Below are 17365 nucleotides of genomic sequence, written 5' to 3'. Positions count from 1 at the left end.
TCATAACTTTCTGAGGAGAACATAAGGAGATTTCAGCAAGTTCTTCACCTCCTCTCTGAATCTCCTCTGGGTCAGTGCATAAATACAAGTGTTTGTGCAGGAGCTGGTGCACATCAGCAGGAACGCTGCCCTGATTGCCACATAGAGTGAGTTTGAAACTTGGAGAGACGTAATGTGGGCAAAGCTGACGCAGATATGGATGACAGTGATGGGGGCTGACAGCACCATGAAGCAGCCAGAGATAGTGAAGAGCAGAATGATGGAGGTCCTCCTGCTCTTCAGCTCGGGGTCTCTGCCCATTTCCCCAGCACCACCTCTGCTGTCCTTCAGAGCCTGGCGAACTCTGCTGGCTGCTAGGATATGGCCAGCGGTGAGAGTGTTCAACAGCAGGAGCAGGGGAATAGGAAGAAACATGTTTGAGATGTTGGTGAGCCATCGGTGAGCTGCCCAGGCCGGTGAAGTGAGGTAACCGGTGACGGTGCGGCAGCCCCACTGTACATTGTTCAGAACATGAGTGGGCTCATAGCGAAAAGACAAGGGAATGTTGACCATGATGTTAAGAGAACTCACGATGAATATGACCACGTTAGCCATTCTTTCAGTGCAATACATCCCCTTCAATTTGTTGCAGCAAATTGCTACAAAGCGGTCAAAGGTGAAGGCGATGGTAAACCAGATGGAGAGTTGGATGCTGAACCCTTGCAGGAAGGCACTGAGCCGGCAGGCGGGGGTGTAGTTCAGCAGGGAATCCGGGAAATGATACTTGAAGATCTGGCTCACAATCACGTTGAAGACAAGGACCATCATATCTCCTGTTGCCATGGCAATCATGTAGTGAGTGATTCCTTTGGAAAGGCCGCACTTCCCTTGGGAAAGAATCAACACTGTCATCACGTTTGCTGTAAGAAAAATCAAATCGTGAGATGTATCCAAACACCCAGAGATGTGCAGCGATAAGGCCTTGGGTTAGACAAGACTGATGTGCTGCTAGCAATTTTAGACTTGAACTTCAATGGAAAACAGTGAAATCTCATGAGCAATACATTGTCTGTGTCATGGAAATAATCAATGGGTAATTTCAGGACTGGTATATTCAATTGGTCATCACTTTGCACCGTTTGCTCTCCTGATTTCAAGGAAACAAATAGCATTATTTGAGAAGTCACTCAGAGAAGGACCACTTGCCACATTCCTGCGATGAAGGTCTTGTTGGCTAAAGTGAGGTTATGCCCATCTCCATTCGAGTCTGGAAGAATATAAGGCGATCTCATTGAAACATATAAGATCTTGCGGGGACGAGACAAAGTGGAACACAAAAAGAGATATTTTCTTTCGACTACAGTGATTAAGACGAGGGGACACGGTATCAGAATAAACTGTTTCCTTTTTCAAACAAACGTTAGAAATGTATTATTCTCCGAGAAAGTGGTTGGAGAGTGCAATTCTGTTCCCTTGAAGGTAATGGGATGTTGGCGAATAAGATTGAGTTAGACAGATTGGGATACACAAGGGAGTGGAAGGCTCTGGTTTCCAGGCAGAATAACTGTCAGCCATTGATGACTCATTTTAATGATTGCAAGGATGAGATCGAGAATTTCTGTTCCAATTGTTTATGATCCCATTTTCTGCTTAAGCAGGAACAGCCAAAGCACTCTCCCATGAGGGGAACATCGTCTTAGCATTTACCCTGTCAAGATCCTTAAGAATCTGATATGTCTCAATTGGATCACTGTTCATTCTTCGAAACTCCGGACAGTAGACTCCAAAACTTTTGAATTTATGACCATAAGACAGTCTTTCCATCCCTCTGATCATCCTAATTGTCCTCGTATGAATTGTGCCACAGGAAAATTTATTTCCTTTGTTACTGAACGAAATTGCTCACAGTGTTCCAAATCAATTCTCAGAGCTGCTTGGAACTTGCAGAAAGACGTCCCTATTGTTGCACTGCAACCCTCTTGAACTAAGAGTCCAGAATTCCACACGCCTTCCTTATCACAACGTGTTCCTGTTGCTAATATTCTGCTTTTTTGTATTTCTGAAGGCCCCATTTCCCTTTGTGTACCTGCTTCCTGATGTGTGTCACCATTCAAATAAAACTCTATTTCTTTTTCTCCCTTCTCAAATGAACAACTTGACATCTTCCCACATTATACACCATTTGCAAGATTTTGCCCATTTACTTTATCTATCAATGTCTGTCTGAAAAAAAAACGTTTGTATCCCTCTCAAAATGTGTCTTTCCATACAGTTTGCTATCGTCTGCAAAATTGCACTTGATGACATTAAGATTTTCTAACTGTTCAGCTATCCCATCGTAATTACCAGATTCCAATGCTTTTTCAATTGATCTAGCTACCCGCATTTTGCTGTCCTTCCTTTTGAATAGGAGTGATGCATTGACAGTTTTTTCATGCCTGTGCAACTTCTCCACAATAATAATGCAGACATTATTTCTGCACCTACCTATTTCAGAATGCAAGGTTGCAAATCCTCAGAGGCAGGAACGTTATTTGCCATAAACCATATCAATTCGTGAAATACTCCTCTCTTAATGGCGGTCTTCTGACTTACTCCCTCTACCTCATTCCTCGTATTATTGGGATGTTGAAAGTTTCATCCAACGTCAAGACTGATGGAAAATAAACGTTTAACTCCTCTACAGTTTAATTTCGTTACTTCAAACATAGTTGTTTCCAATTCAGTCAGCTAGGACAGGACAAACTGGACTCAAACCGAAATCAATGGTAATTAAAAGAAAGGAAAACTCACTAGGAAGCAAGTGTTCAATTCGGAGTGTATATCAAATTGCAAAGATTTAATTTAAAACAGAAAAGGTAAGCAAAATGTCACAGCGGTTTCTAATCACTTACCTGGAATTCCAAAAATTGCAAGAACAGGAAAGAGAATTTCTATTAGAAGCGCCTGCATTCGCATTTTCAGGTGTAAGCAGACAAAGTCCAAATGAGTTAATGCACTGAAACACACTCAATTTATACACAAGCCAATCCTCCAGTGAAACAGTAAACAGATCTCATTAAACATGCTATTTCTAACGAACAAGTTAACATCTCGCTTGACTGCGCAGCATTTACAGTGAGCTGTATTATCCCCCGAGGATCAGGACCAGTTCTCTCAGACTCCACAGCTCTTAATTCTCAGGCAGTCATTCAAGACCTGAATGCCTCAGCTCAACTTTTACCAGACACGGAGAGGTGGTTAGTCCAAGAGGGGGATGCAAATCACCAAGTTTTAGACTTTTAAGTCAACCTGTGCTACGTCACGGCTCTGGACAAAGTCAGAGTTGAATCCAGGCCTTCTAACCCATCCAGAGTGATCCTACAAATGTGCGACGTGAGCCCTCAGTTACACATTTCTAGTCTCACCATAGCCTTTCTCTTTTTAGTTATTGCGTTCTGTGAAAAATGAAAAGAAAAACGTTTTTTACAGCCATTTTCATTTTCGAACAGAAAGATGTTTTAAATGTGATTTCGATGGTATTCATCGACAGCAGTGATAGCATATACAATATACAGATACACATTACAATGGTTTACATATAAAACACATTTTACTTAAGTCTGTTTAGACTGGAGATCTAAACTCACATTGTCAGCAACAAAATCGATTTAAAACGAAGTTTCTATTGGAATATTGTTCTCTCAGGCAAATAAATTATTATCATGCAAGACAGCTCAAGTTTTAAAGTCCCAAAAATTCATTTCGTTCCCCACAATATCTCACCAGAAGAAAAATAATGCTTTAAACATTCCTGTGTTCATTCAATGTTTTTTTTTTCCTGTGTTCAATACATTTCTGGAAGGAGCCACTGCAGTTCTGCAGTTCAGAATCAACTACTGATAAAATATATTCACGTCAACATATCACCGGATTTTGCATTTCGCCTTAGGGACTAAGAAAACCATAATCATTTCATCTATTACTAAATAACAATCTGCCAACATAATTCTTAAATTCACTCAATGTTCCAGCATCCAACACACATTCCATAGAATCATGACCGTTGCAGGAAGAAATTTCTCCTGATGTCTGTTTTAAATTTTCTACTACAAATCAGAAAGCAGTTACCTCTCCACCCAGATTTCCCCATGTGAGGAAACATCCGCCATATGTCGATTTTGTCAAGTGTCAAGTCAAGTCTCAAAGACCCAAGATGCTGGAGTTTTGGTGGAAGCCAATGATGTCTGATATTTGGACTTGGTCATGAGGGAATTCAGAAGGAGATTGGAGGGATAGAATACCTTGGGTTGGAAGGACCTTTCTGGAGCAAATGTGAGAATGCAAAAGTCATAAAGCTCCTGATCTTAAAATGATGTGAAGAAACTAACATATATCCATTGAAATGATGCTAGGAACAGAACCTCTCAGTTTTGAACTTTCAGTGGGATATCGATCGTAGTGTTGAAATGTCTAAGGAATGCTCAGAAATCAGCGCATCTGGAAAGGAAATGGGTATTAAAACCATAATTGATACGGATTTGTTATTCTACCTCAACTCTTCATAAAGATATTCACAAGAATGAAGGCTTTGATTCTTTATTTCAAAAGGAGCTGATTGTCTTTATTTTTGAAATGAAGAACACCTGAAATGATAGAACAAAACCATTGGATATTGGATGGCACGGCTGGAGTGATCCAATAACGACGAAAGGAGTAACCTGGTGGCTTCAGGGAAGACGGGGAGGAAGAGGACACAAAGAGAAATATTGTGAGTGCGACAAGGTCCTCTACTCTCCAGAAATTGTTGATAATTACCAGTCTACACTTGAAAAGGTATGCCACTGTAAGGTCAGAGAAAGGTGACTCAGGCTGAACCACACCATTTCTATTCTCTTGATCAGCTCTAAGGGGTTTCCACCAGCAGTCCATTATTTTGGAAAACTCTGTGCTGGTTGAACTTGGTTTGTTTGGGAGATATTGTAAGGTGAGAATTGATGCCTTCATCCTAAAAGAAATGTCTCGAATTCTACTCGAGGAAGAGCTGTGGAGGATTTTGTCCCTCGTCGTGCCCCGAATGCTGAGTAGATTGTTTCGTGAATGGGTTAGATAAGTCATTGTTTTACCTGTTCTTTCACGTGTAAGCACAATTACATTAATCAGGATTTCCATTTGAATTCGTGCTATATTTGACTTCATTATGGGACAAAAAAAAAGAAGTGTGATTTTGTTCACATTTCACGCTGCCTCATGCAGTAATTTCAATCCTTTTAAGTTGTTCTATGTCATTCATAACAATACATTTGATAATCCCGCATTTCACGAGATTAAAAGTGTGATTATTTCAAAATTCTGCCAATCAGAAGCCGTCCGTACCCCTTTCCTGCTTTCTTCCAAAACCCTTTGATCCCTTTAGTGCAAAGAACAAAATTAAATTCTTTTTGAAATCATTCAATGTTTTCGCCTAAACCTCTTCCTGTGGCAGGGAATAAAGAGGCGTTCTCCTCCTTTCGTAAAGAAATTTCTCCTTATCACGTCTAAAAAAGAAATTTTGTATCCTAAGACTGTGACCTCAGTGTCTGGATTTCCTATTCTTCCTATTCATGCCCTGACTAGTCCTCTTAGAATTTTAGAGTTTTGCATACAGTTTCATGGAATTTTATAGTTATAAGATCCTCCCTCATTCCTCTAAAACTCCAGTGAATATAATCCTTACTGTCTTCATCGTTCAGTCCTGTCATCCCAGGAGTGAAGCAGATAAATTTGCGATATAGTCCCTGCAAATACAAAACATGCTTCATCAGATGATGTCACCAAAACTGCACTGAAAGGTCCAGATGTGGTCTTACTGAAGCCCGAAGCAAGACACTCCTGTGCCATTACTCAAATGGTTTTGCTCTGCAGACAACATTTCTTTTGCTTTCTTCAGTATCTGCTGCACCTGCATATTTAATGTCAGAGACAAGGACACCCAGGAATTGTTGCATCTCCTCATTTCCTAATCATTCTATTGATTATCAGACATAATCTCATTGTATGATGGAACGAATTCACCAGACTGATTGGCTTATTTGTGCTTGATCATCTTATCGTCTTATCTTCTCCGCATTCTGTAAAAGACAAACTAATGTTAAAACAAAATGCCATAGCTGCTGGAGATCTGAAATAAAAACAAAGTGCTGTAAAAGTCCAGGTCATCTGACAGCATCTCTGGAGAATAATCACTCTCAAACACACCCGACTGTAACCCCTGTCCTCACTATCCATACAACTAGCAGTGCATTCAAAGGATGATCCGTCACCAGTATACACATAGTTCCTCCCCTGTCATCGTTCCGAATGTACTAATCATATCAAATTCAGTCTTTGAGTCTCTCCTCCACTTAGATATTTTCACTTCACTAATACCCACTGAATGTATGTACGTTCTTTCATATATTTTAGCTTTCAGTGAGAACTTATTTTCCTTTTGTAATTCTAGATCTCTTTTCTACAACAATTACTACTCTCTTTGTATTTTGTTTTGACGCAAAAGATCTCCAAACTTCCCCAGATAGTCTATTCCAATTGCCCACTCTCATTTCAACAAAGTAAACCTCATGACTTTCCCCCTGTCCCTTAGATCTGAAGAACAGTTTGCAACATCAACCTGTCAATGGCACTGAGAACCATTTGTTCACTCCAAAGTGAGCTGATCGGAACGTTCTGGCACAGAATAACTGGATAATTGTCCCCAAAGATTTTGTTTAAGTGAAGAAGTGCAATGTTTGACCAAGTTCCTGCTTTTCTACAGTGGACAGGTTCCTGAGAGTGCAAGTGTATTGATTTTTTTTCAAAAGAAGTCGTAATGGCAGTGGTGCCATATTGTCTACTTTAAGAAAGGCAGGGGTTTGGCCTGTTCTCCCATTTCAGGTTTTTTTTCTAGTTTGGTTTAGTTGCAGCAGAGAAACTGATGGTAGGTGCAGCAGAAGCTAGTACATGTTAAAGTTTCCATGCTGCAGCAGGTGATTCTTTACTGGCTTCTCACTCAGAAATCTCTCCAGCCTGTAAGAATGTGTGTTTGAAGATGGCTTTTACCAAAGGATGTGTCTATACGATGTAGTGGGAATTGGAACACCTGCTTGGATAAATAGTTATGTCGAGTCAGTTGGATTTTCAAATCTGATACTTCATCCGTTTCCAAATGCAGGGCTCCTGCCCGAAACGTCGATTTTGCTGCTCCTCCGATGCTGCCTGACCAACTCTAATCTTGACTCTAATCTCCAGCATCTGCAGTCCTCACTTGACACCTAGTGAATTTTCAATGATTGAGTTATTCTAAATTCAGTTTCCTTTTGTTCATGCTTCAACTGTAGATCTTAAATAAATTCTGTGATGCTTAAAGCCGAGTGATTTGACCAGCTGTATCTCTCCTGGAATATCCACTCCACATCTGTCTTTAAACTAACAAAAAAAGTTAGGGTCTAGGCTACATTCTTGAAATATTTTGAGGACGTCTTGCCTGGCCCATAACAATATGCAGCCTCCAGTAAGCATAAATCCAAACGGAGAGTACTCACGCTCTGTTGGTTAAATTTTGTATTCATTGATTATCGGCCGGCTGTTCTCCAGATATTTCTGACTGTAGATCGTTTAATTACTTGTCCCTAAAACCTGACTATGTATGAGCCTCATGTGCCCCATCTACCTGTGTGACACCAAGAGGAGGACCTCCAGATTGCTCAACGACATCGTGAAATCGTGTTTGATCACTGCGTTACCTCTCGCTGGGACCAATTGCAACGATGCTTCAGATAATACCATACTCGAAGGCACTTCACCAAAGTGTTAATCAGACAGAAAATGATGCTGCATAACATTCTAACTTGCAAAGAGGAACCTGCAATACACATTGATTTTTTATTTCATGTACAGTTTCTGAGGACAAAACAAGAAGTAATTGATTTGGAGGGAGAGCCAGGAATTCGCAAGTTTTGCTTTATTTTCAATGGTGACTAATGGCAGGCATTCATGCCCGGCATACAATGTGATGTCGTATACAGTCAGTAAACATCAGAAACTGACGTGGAGGCGCTGGTGTTCGAATGCAATCGATAAATACAGAAGTGACACGACACCAGCTTATAGTCCAACAGGTTTATTCGATATCACAAGTTTTCGGAGCGCTGCAGCTTCGTCACTTCGCTTTGAAAGCTTAGCCCCCTAAGTGCACGCACGCTCCTAGTACCTTGCCATAGAGCTGTTTCCCAGCCGCATTGGAGAGTGGGAGCTGCGACCTCCATTGCTCACCTGCAATCACTGAGTCTTTCGGAGACAAACAGGATGCTAGAAAACATAGCAAGGCAGGCAGCATCAGGAGTTTGAGAAATCAACGTTTCGTGTGTAACCCTTGTTGAGAATTGGGTGGGGGCGTGTGTTCTCTGACAGAGGCAGCGAGTCTTTCTGCAGCCATCTTCAATGTTGACACTGTTGATATCTCAACAGACGCTGCTTGACTGGCCGAGCAGTCAAGTATTTTCTGCTGTCGTTTTCAGCGTTTTGGCTTTGTATTTTAAGCAGGCATTCTCCCACATGTGGCAGACCTCTGTGATGCACCATGCCCAACCCCCTCAAAATATTTCAACAGTGCAGCCCAGACACTGAGCTTGACAGTTGTTTTAAGCATGTGTACAGTGGATATTCCAGGAGAGATGCGGCTGGTCAACCCACTTAATATTAATTAATACAGTATTTATTTACAAGATTAATGCATGAAACACAAACAAAAGAGACAGAATACCTAATAACTTACCTCATCTGAAAACCCAACAAATTATCAAAACTTGCAACATCCTGCACAAACACCTCATGGCACAAGAGGTAAAATCAAACACAGGGTCTTACAGGAGAGAATTCAGAGAGACAGGTTCAGCATGGGTCCAGCAGCTTCACAACTGGCTGACTGCTTGCAGTGAATAGCTGACTGACAAACACCAAATCAAACCAGAGAAAAGCTAAGCTGGGGGAAGGCCCCACTCTCCTTTCACTGGACAAATGCTTTATTTTTAAACTTGAAAGCCTGTGCTTGAGGCAGTATCTGTTAGCTATGATCAAATTGGCCCTAAAAATATTCAAACGTAGACATTTCAGAGTCTTTTACGACCTCTCTGAAAGAAAACCAAGGTCAACATAATCTTGTTAAAGTAGCAGCATCATCACTCCTCTCAGACTCTTTTAAGCCACAATGAAAACAAGTCATCTTCGCTCTTGAAGCACTGCCAAAGCAGAATTGAAAGGTGGAGCGATTTCATGTGTGTCAAGTAACAACAAGAGCAAAGAAGGCCGTGCCACATCCCACTTTTCTCCCGAGGGGCAATTACATATCACCAGGCTTTTTGGGATGTCATTTAAGCCTCTTCTGGCGTGAACATGATTATGGCTGATCATTGATCTCAGTCCCTTGTTTCCGCTTTCTCCACATACATTGTGATTACTAAAAACTACGCCCAACTCCTTCTACAAATCATTTAATGTCATTATCTCAAATTCTTCATACGGCAGAGAATTCCACAAGTTCACGATGGTGGGTGAAGAATTTTGGCCTCATCCCACTCCTGAATAGCCTGCTCTCTATCCTTAAACAGTTTCGAGACCTGCATCTATCCAAGTGTAAACTGAATGTCCTCTCCTTCTCAGAAAAGGTTTTATCCTAATGTGGGATAAGCAATAAGGTTCAAGTAGAGTCGCTCATCACATAATGCTGGGGTTCTACGTGGTGCTCAGAAGTATTGTTTATATGGACTTTGTGGTCCAAAAACACAAAAAGTAGAACAGGCAGTGATGGCCAAGAGAGTATGAATGAATCTATTCTTGGAAAATTTGTTCATGCCTAATATTTACAAGCTACAGATTGTATATTTCAATTATAAGGACGTATCTGCCAAACACCAAACAAAATCATGGGATACAGCACCATCAGAGCTTCAGGAGTGATCCCATAACTTAAAAAGGAATGACCTGGAGTCTGCTGTAGAGAGGATGAAGAAGCAGAGACGAGAAGCAATATGGTGATTGTCACAGTTCCGGTGTTTAACAGGAACTTGTAGATTTGGCGAGCATTCATTGTACAGGGCTGTTACTTAAGTGTCAGATAAAAGTGACTCTGGTGGAAAAATAAGAGTAAGATTCTCGTGAACAGTGCTGAGGAGGTTCCACAGCAGTCCATCATTTTGCAAAAATAACTGCGACTGTTTGGTGCATTTAAAACTGGCTTGTTTGGGAGCTGCCCTTAAATGAAGATTTGTGGCTGAATCCTCAAAGAAAGGAACTTATATTGTACTGGACGCAATTGAGCAGGTGTTTGTCACAAAAACGTTGTGTGCCTCATGCTGGTGGCCTGTCTGGCAGCGATGTCTGGTTAATGTTTGAGGTCAATTACTGCTTACCTGTTCTTTCATGTGAAAACACAATTATGTTGAGCACAATTTGCATGTGAATTCATGTTGGATTTTAGTTTCATTATGATTTTATTCATTTCACATTGTGCTCTTCAGTAACTTCAAATCTTTTGTGATTTTTTTATATCTGTTTCATTTGTAACATTCGATGATACTGGAATTCTCCAGATTAGATTTATGATTATTTTGAAATCTGGGACTCAGACTTTCATCCAACTCAGTACATTTTTCTCCTGATACCCTTGACTCCCTTAACCCTCAGAATAAAATAAACTCCTTCTTGAAAGCACTCAATATTTTAGTCTCACCCTCTTCCTAAGGCAGAAAGTTGTGGAGGCTCACCACTCTCGGTGAAGGAACCTCTCTTCATCTCAGTCCTAAGTGCTCAGTGTATGACCACAAGTTCATAACTCTCCTTTAATCGGATCATTCTTCGTACTCTTACCCTGGTCAGTCTTTTTGGAATTTTTGAGTTTTAAGGTGAGTTTTAGAGAACTAAATTGGTCTAACATACTCTCTCATTCTTCTAAACTTCAGTGAAAATATCCAATTTTCATAGGTCAGTCCTGCCAACCCAGGATTCAGTCTGGTCAATTTTCGTTATGTTTCCTCAATGCCAATAACTTTCTCATCAGATAAGGAGACCAAATCTGCACTTAATATCCCACATGTGGTCTCACCAAAACCCGAAATAATCACAACAAGATTCCCCTTCTCCATTTCTCAAATGCTTTTACTATCCAGACAGCATTTATTTGCTTTCTTCATTACCTTCTTCACCTGCATGCTTACTTTCAGAGATTGGTGTATGTTCGCACCCATGAATTGTTGCACCTCCTAACCTCCCAATGTATTGTCATTCAGGTACTAATTTGCCTTCCTGTTTTTTGTAATTAAAGTGGATACAGTCACATTTATCCATCTGTCATCTTCATCTGCTGTGCATTTGGCCATGAAAACAAATTGTTCAAATTACGCTGAAACATCTGTGTATCCACATCTGTCCAAATGTCATGCAAAATGGTGTCATTGTACTCAGCTCTCCAATTCCTCTGACTGTTCGTTCTATATGAACACCACCCTCTGTGTGAAAAAATATACCCCTCAGGTCCCATTAAAATGTTTCCCTTTTTATCCTCATATATATGCCCTTATGTTTTAAAATTCCATATCCTGGGGAAAAGACCTTGGCTATTCACTTTATCTATGTCCAGCCATGATTTTATAAACCTCTATGAGATCATCCCTCTGGTCCAAAGATTAACAAGTGTCACGACATATCCAGCTGCTGCTAATCGTCTTTCCCTCCAATCTCAGTAATATCTTTACAATTGTTTTCTACGCCAATTCCAGTTCAATAACATCCTACCTATTGCAGGGCTAACCAAACTGTATTCAGTACGCGAAATGTAGATGTAATAATGATCTGCTCTGCCGCAACAAGATTTCCCAATTTTATACTCAATTTCTAACCAATGAAAGCAAGCATTCGAAACGTCTCCTTAATCACTCGTCTACCAATGTACAACTTTGAAGAAACTATGCACCTGCCTTCCGAGGTCACTCCACTCGACAACACTCACCAGTTCCCAACCATTAACACTGCAATTCCTAACTTGGTCTGTGTCACATAAATGTACTAGCTCACATCTATCCAAAGTAGACCCCCTCTTCCGCTATATGCTCATATGTAGCAAGACACGCACAGTATTGATGCACCATCTAATGCCTTTAACATCCGATCCGTGTGCCAACGCACATATGCAGCAATGTGTACCCTACATAAGATGCAATTCAACAACTTATCCAGGATCCTGGCATAGCATCTTCCCAGCTTGTGGTGTCTACCATTTAGATGGACAGGACAGCATACATTAAAACGCTACCACCGCTGGTCCCCATTCAAACCACACATCACCATGACTTGGAAATATATTGCCAATACTTCACTGTCACTGTGTCAAGAAGTCTCCTTGTCACAGACTAAGGCTGTTGTTCAATATTGGCCTGGACGCTGCTGTCGTCAGTACCCATGAAAAAGCCATCTGTAGTTTTGATGGACCCGGGTCACAAAGTTGTTGTGAATTCATCCAGTCGTACTACCATCTCCTCTCTACATCGATCTCCAGTCCTCCTGGACTTACTAACCGTTGTTTCTATCCACTTGGTCCAACCCTTCAGCGTTCTAACTGTTTGTATCAATTCAGAATGAAAAGTGTAGAAGACCAGGTTATAACCTCCCAAAACATTTCATGAAGGTCGCCCATACTCTAACTCTTCCAGTTGTTTTAGGCAGATGTAAGGTACATATTCCAGCTTTGATGCACCTGGTCAAACCACTTGGCTTCAAGTAAAACAATTTATTTACACACCACCGAATGAAACACAAATTGAAATATAATTGGACAACCGAACCAACACGACACTCCCCACAACTTAACAAAGGAGCTGTTCCAATTTTCTGCAACAACCCCATAAAAACAGCACTTGGAAAGAAACGATTAGTTCAAACTACAGGTTTTTACGGGAGAGATGTTAGAGAGAGGCATCAGAACCTCTGCCTTTCACAATCCCGTTTGAATAAAAGATACAAGGACGACAGAACCCTGTTAAGGCAGCAGTGTCATCACGAAAGACACAGTAAAATATCAGTCACTTGATTAATAATGACGTCTTTTATTTTGTTCATTCCAGAATGTGGGCATCCCTGCCAAGGTTGGCATTTTCCCAAAGGGCGGCTAAGACTCAATCCTAATGCTCTGAGATCGACATGGCTGTGGATCGGACATCACATCTACGATGGACATGCTTAAAAGCCGTCAGAGGTTCTTGCCGAAAGACAATCAGTTTTTGAAGATAATTAATTTTCCCGCATGTTAATCATGAATGGCGACATAATCAACATTGTGCTCGCGCTATTTTCATAGAAAATTCATCATTTGCCAAGTTGGAATTTCAACCTATGTCCCCAGGATATGAGTTTGGGTTTTAGAATGCTGGCCCAGTGAGGTTATCATGAAACCACCAACTCCCCCCATCAATATAAATTATTTTCATAACTTTCTGAGTAGAGCATAAGGAGATTTCAGCAAGTTCTTCACCACCTCTCTGAATCTCCTCTGGGTCAGTGCATAAATACAAGTGTTTGTGCAGGAGCTGGTGCACATCAGCAGGAACGCTGCCCTGATTGCCACATAGAGTGAGTTTGAAACTTGGAAAGACGTAATGTGGGTAAATCTGACGCAGATATGGATGACAGTGATGGGTACCGACAGCACCATGAAGCAGCCAGAGATGGTGAACAGCAGAATGATGGAGGTCCTCCTGCTCTTCAGCTTGGGGTCTCTGCCCATCTCCCCAGCACCATAGCTGCTGTCCTTCAGAGCCCGGCGAACTCTGCTGGCTGCTAGGATATGGCCAGCGGTGGGAGTGTTCAACAGCAGGAGCAGGGGAATAGGAAGAAACATGTTTGAGATGTTGGTGAGCCATTGGTGAGCTGCCCAGGCCGGTGAAGTGAGGTAAGCAGTGATGGTGCGGCAGCCCCACTGTACATTGTTCAGAACATGGGTGGGCTCATTGCGAAAAGGCAAGGGAATGTTGACCAGAATGCTAAGAGCACTCACAATGAACATGACCACGTTAGCACTTCTTTCAGTGCAAAACCTCCTCTTCAATTTGTTGCAGCAAATTGCTACAAAGCGGTCAAAGGTGAAGGCGATGGTAAACCAGATGGAGAGTTGGAGGCTGAACCCTTGCAGGAAGGCACTGAGTCGGCAGGCAGGGGTGTAGTTCAGCAGTGAATCCGGGAAATGATACTTGAAGATCTGGCTCACAATCACGTTGAAGACAAGGACCATCATATCTCCTGTTGCCATGCCAATCATGTAGTGAGTGATTCCTTTGGAAAGGCCGCACTTCCCTTGGGAAAGAATCAACACTGTCATCAGGTTTGCTGTAAAGAAAATCAAATCGTGAGATGTACCAAAACACCCAGAGATGTGCAGCGATAAGGTCTTGGATTACACAAGACTGATGTACTGCTGGCAATGCTAGACTTGAACTTATATGGAAAGCAGTGAAATCTCATTAGCAATACATTGTCTGTGTCATGGAAATAATCAAAGGGTAATTTCAGGATTGTTATATCACTTTGCACCGATTGCTGTCCTGATTTCAAGAAAACAAATAGCATTATTTTAGAAGTCACTCAGAGAAGGACCACTTGCCACAATCCTGCGATTAAGGTCTTGTTGGCTGAAGTGAGGTTATGCCCATCTCCATTCGAGTCTGGAAGAATATAAGGTGATCTCATTGAAACATATAAGATCTTGCGGGGACTAGACAAAGTGGAACACAAAAAGAGATATTTTCCTTCGACTTCAGTGATTAAGACGAGGGGACACGGTATCAGAATCAACTGGTTCCTTTTTCAAACAAACGTAAGAAATGTATTATTCTGGAGAGTGCAATTCTGTTCCGTTGAAGGTAACGGGATGTTGGCGTATAAGATTGAGTTAGACAGAATTGAATACACAAAGGAGTGGAAGGCTCTGGTTTCCAGGCAGATTAACTGTCAGCTATTGATGACTCATTTTAATGATTGCAAGGATGCGATCGAGAATTTCTGTTCCAATTGTTTATGATCCCCTTTTCTGCTTAAGCAGAAACAGCCAAAGCACTCTCCCATTAGGGGAACATCGTCTTAGCATTTACCCTGTCAAGGTCCTTAAGAATCTGATATGTCTCAATTGGATCACTGTTCATTCTTCTAAACTCCGGACAGTAGACTCCAAAACTGTTGAATTTATGACCATAAGACAGTCTTTCCATCCCTATGATCATCCTAATTGTCCTCGTATGAATTGTGCCAGATGAAAATGTATTTCCTTTGTTACTGGACGAAATTGCTCACAGTGTTCCAAATCTATTCTCAGAGCTGCATGGAACTTGCAGTAAGACGTCCCTACTGTTGTACTCCAACCCTCATGAAATAAGAGTCCAGAATTCCACACGCCTTCATTATCACAACGTCTTCCTGTTGCAAATTTTCTGTTTTTTGTATGTCCGAAGGCCCCATTTCCCTTTGTGTACCTGCTTCGACAAATTGCTTTTTCTCCCTTCTCAAATGAACAACTTGACATCTTCCCACATTATTCACCATTTACAAGATTTTGACCATTTACTTTATCTATCAGTATCTGTCTGAAAAAAAGATTGTATCCCTCTCAAAATGTGCCTTTCCAAACAGTTTGCTATCGTCTGCAAAATTCCACTTGATGACATTAAGATTTTCTAAATGTTCTGCTATCCCATTGTAATTACCAGATTCCAATGCTTTTTCAATTGATCTAGCTACCCGCATTTTGCTGTCCTTCCTTTTGAATAGGAGTGATGCATTGACAGTTTTTTCATGCCTGTGCACGTTCTCCACAATAATAATGCAGACATTATTTCTGCACCTACCTATTTCAGAATGCAAGGTTGCAAATCATCAGAGGCAGGAACGTTATTTGCCATAAATATATCAATTCGTGAATTACTCCTCTTTTAATGGTGGTCTTCTGACTTACTCCCTCGACCTCATTCCTCGTAATTTGGGATCTTCAAAATTTCATCCAACGTCAAGACTGATGGAAAATAAACGTTTAACTCCTCTACCGTTTAATTTTGTTACTTCAAACATAGTTGTTTCCAATTCAATCAGCTCGGACAGGACAAACTGGACTCAAACCGAAATCAATGGTAATTAAAAGAAAGGAAAACTCAGCAGAAACCAAGTGTTCAATTCGGTGTGTATATCAAATTGCAAAGATTCAATTTAAAACAGAAGAGGAAAGCAAAATGACACAGCAGCTTCTAATCACTTACCTGGAATTCCAAAAATTGCAAGAACAGGAAAGAGAATTTCTATAAGAAGCGCCTGCACTCGCATTTTCAGGTGTGAGCAGACAAAGTCCAAATGAGTTAATGCACTGAAACACACTCAATTTATACACAAGCCAATCCTCCAGTGAAACAGTAAACATCTCATTAAACATGCTATTTCTGACCAACAAATTAACATCTCGCTTAACTGCGCAGAATTTACAGTGAGCTGTATTATCCCCCGAGGACCAGGACCAGTTCTCTCACGCTCCACAGCTCTTAATTCTCAGGCGGTCATTCAAGACCTGAATGCATCAGCTCAACTTTTACCAGGCACGGAGAGGTGGTTAGTCCAAGAGGAGGATGCAAATCACCAAGTTTTAGACTTTAAAGTTAACCTGTGTTACATCACGGCTCTGGACAAAGTCAGAGTTGAATCCAAGCCTTCTAACCCATCCAGAGTGATCCTACAAATGTGCGACGTGAGCCCTTAGTTACACATTTCTAGTCTCACCATAGTCTTTCTCTTTTTAGTTATTGCATTCTGTGAAAAATGAAAAAAAACTTTTTTTTACAGCCATTTTCATTTTCGAACAGAAAGATTGTTTTAAACATGATTTCTGTGGTATTCATCGACAGCCGTGATAGCATATACAATATACAGTTATACATTACAATGGTTTACATATAAAACACATTTTACTTAAGTCTGTTTAGACTAGGAGATCTAAACTCACATTGTCAGCAACAAAAACGATTTAAAACGAAGTTTCTATTGGAATATTGTTCTCTCAGGCAAATAAATTATTTTTATGCAAGACAGCTCAAGTTTTAAAGTCCCAAAAATGCATTTCGTTCCCCACAATATCTCACCAGAAGAAAAATAATGCTTTAAACATTCCTGTGTTCACTCAATGTTTTTTTTTCCTTTGTTCAATACATTTCTGGAAGGAGCCACTGCAGTTCTGCAGTTCAGAATCAATTACTGATAAAATATATTCACGTCAACATATCACTGGATTTTGCATTTCGCCAAAGGGACTAAGAAAACCATAATCATTTCATCTATTACTAAATAACAATCTGCCAACATTATTCTTAAATTC

General features: G+C 40.8%; 2 protein-coding genes across 2 annotated transcripts; both read right to left on the bottom strand.

The window, feature by feature from the left end:
- Positions 1-2937, bottom strand: LOC148140435 (uncharacterized). The gene is made up of 2 exons (XM_087978871.1): positions 2874-2937; positions 1-866 (listed from the first exon to the last, which is right to left on the bottom strand). The coding sequence occupies exons 1-2, from the start codon at positions 2935-2937 to the stop codon at positions 1-3; spliced, it is 930 nt and encodes a 309-aa protein (XP_087834997.1).
- A 10510-nt stretch (positions 2938-13447) lies between these two features.
- On the bottom strand, positions 13448-16326 carry LOC148140434 (putative G protein-coupled receptor 139). The gene is made up of 2 exons (XM_087978943.1): positions 16263-16326; positions 13448-14346 (listed from the first exon to the last, which is right to left on the bottom strand). The coding sequence occupies exons 1-2, from the start codon at positions 16324-16326 to the stop codon at positions 13448-13450; spliced, it is 963 nt and encodes a 320-aa protein (XP_087835069.1).
- Between the last annotated feature and the right edge of the window lie 1039 nt (positions 16327-17365).

This window comes from Chiloscyllium plagiosum, unplaced genomic scaffold, assembly GCF_037043375.1.
Source record: "Chiloscyllium plagiosum isolate Xiang-an unplaced genomic scaffold, Cpla_swu_hap1 HiC_scaffold_35, whole genome shotgun sequence".
NCBI classification, from domain to species: domain Eukaryota; kingdom Metazoa; phylum Chordata; class Chondrichthyes; order Orectolobiformes; family Hemiscylliidae; genus Chiloscyllium; species Chiloscyllium plagiosum.
Note: the sequence above shows the minus strand (reverse complement) of the source record. Positions and strands in the feature narration are given on the sequence as shown.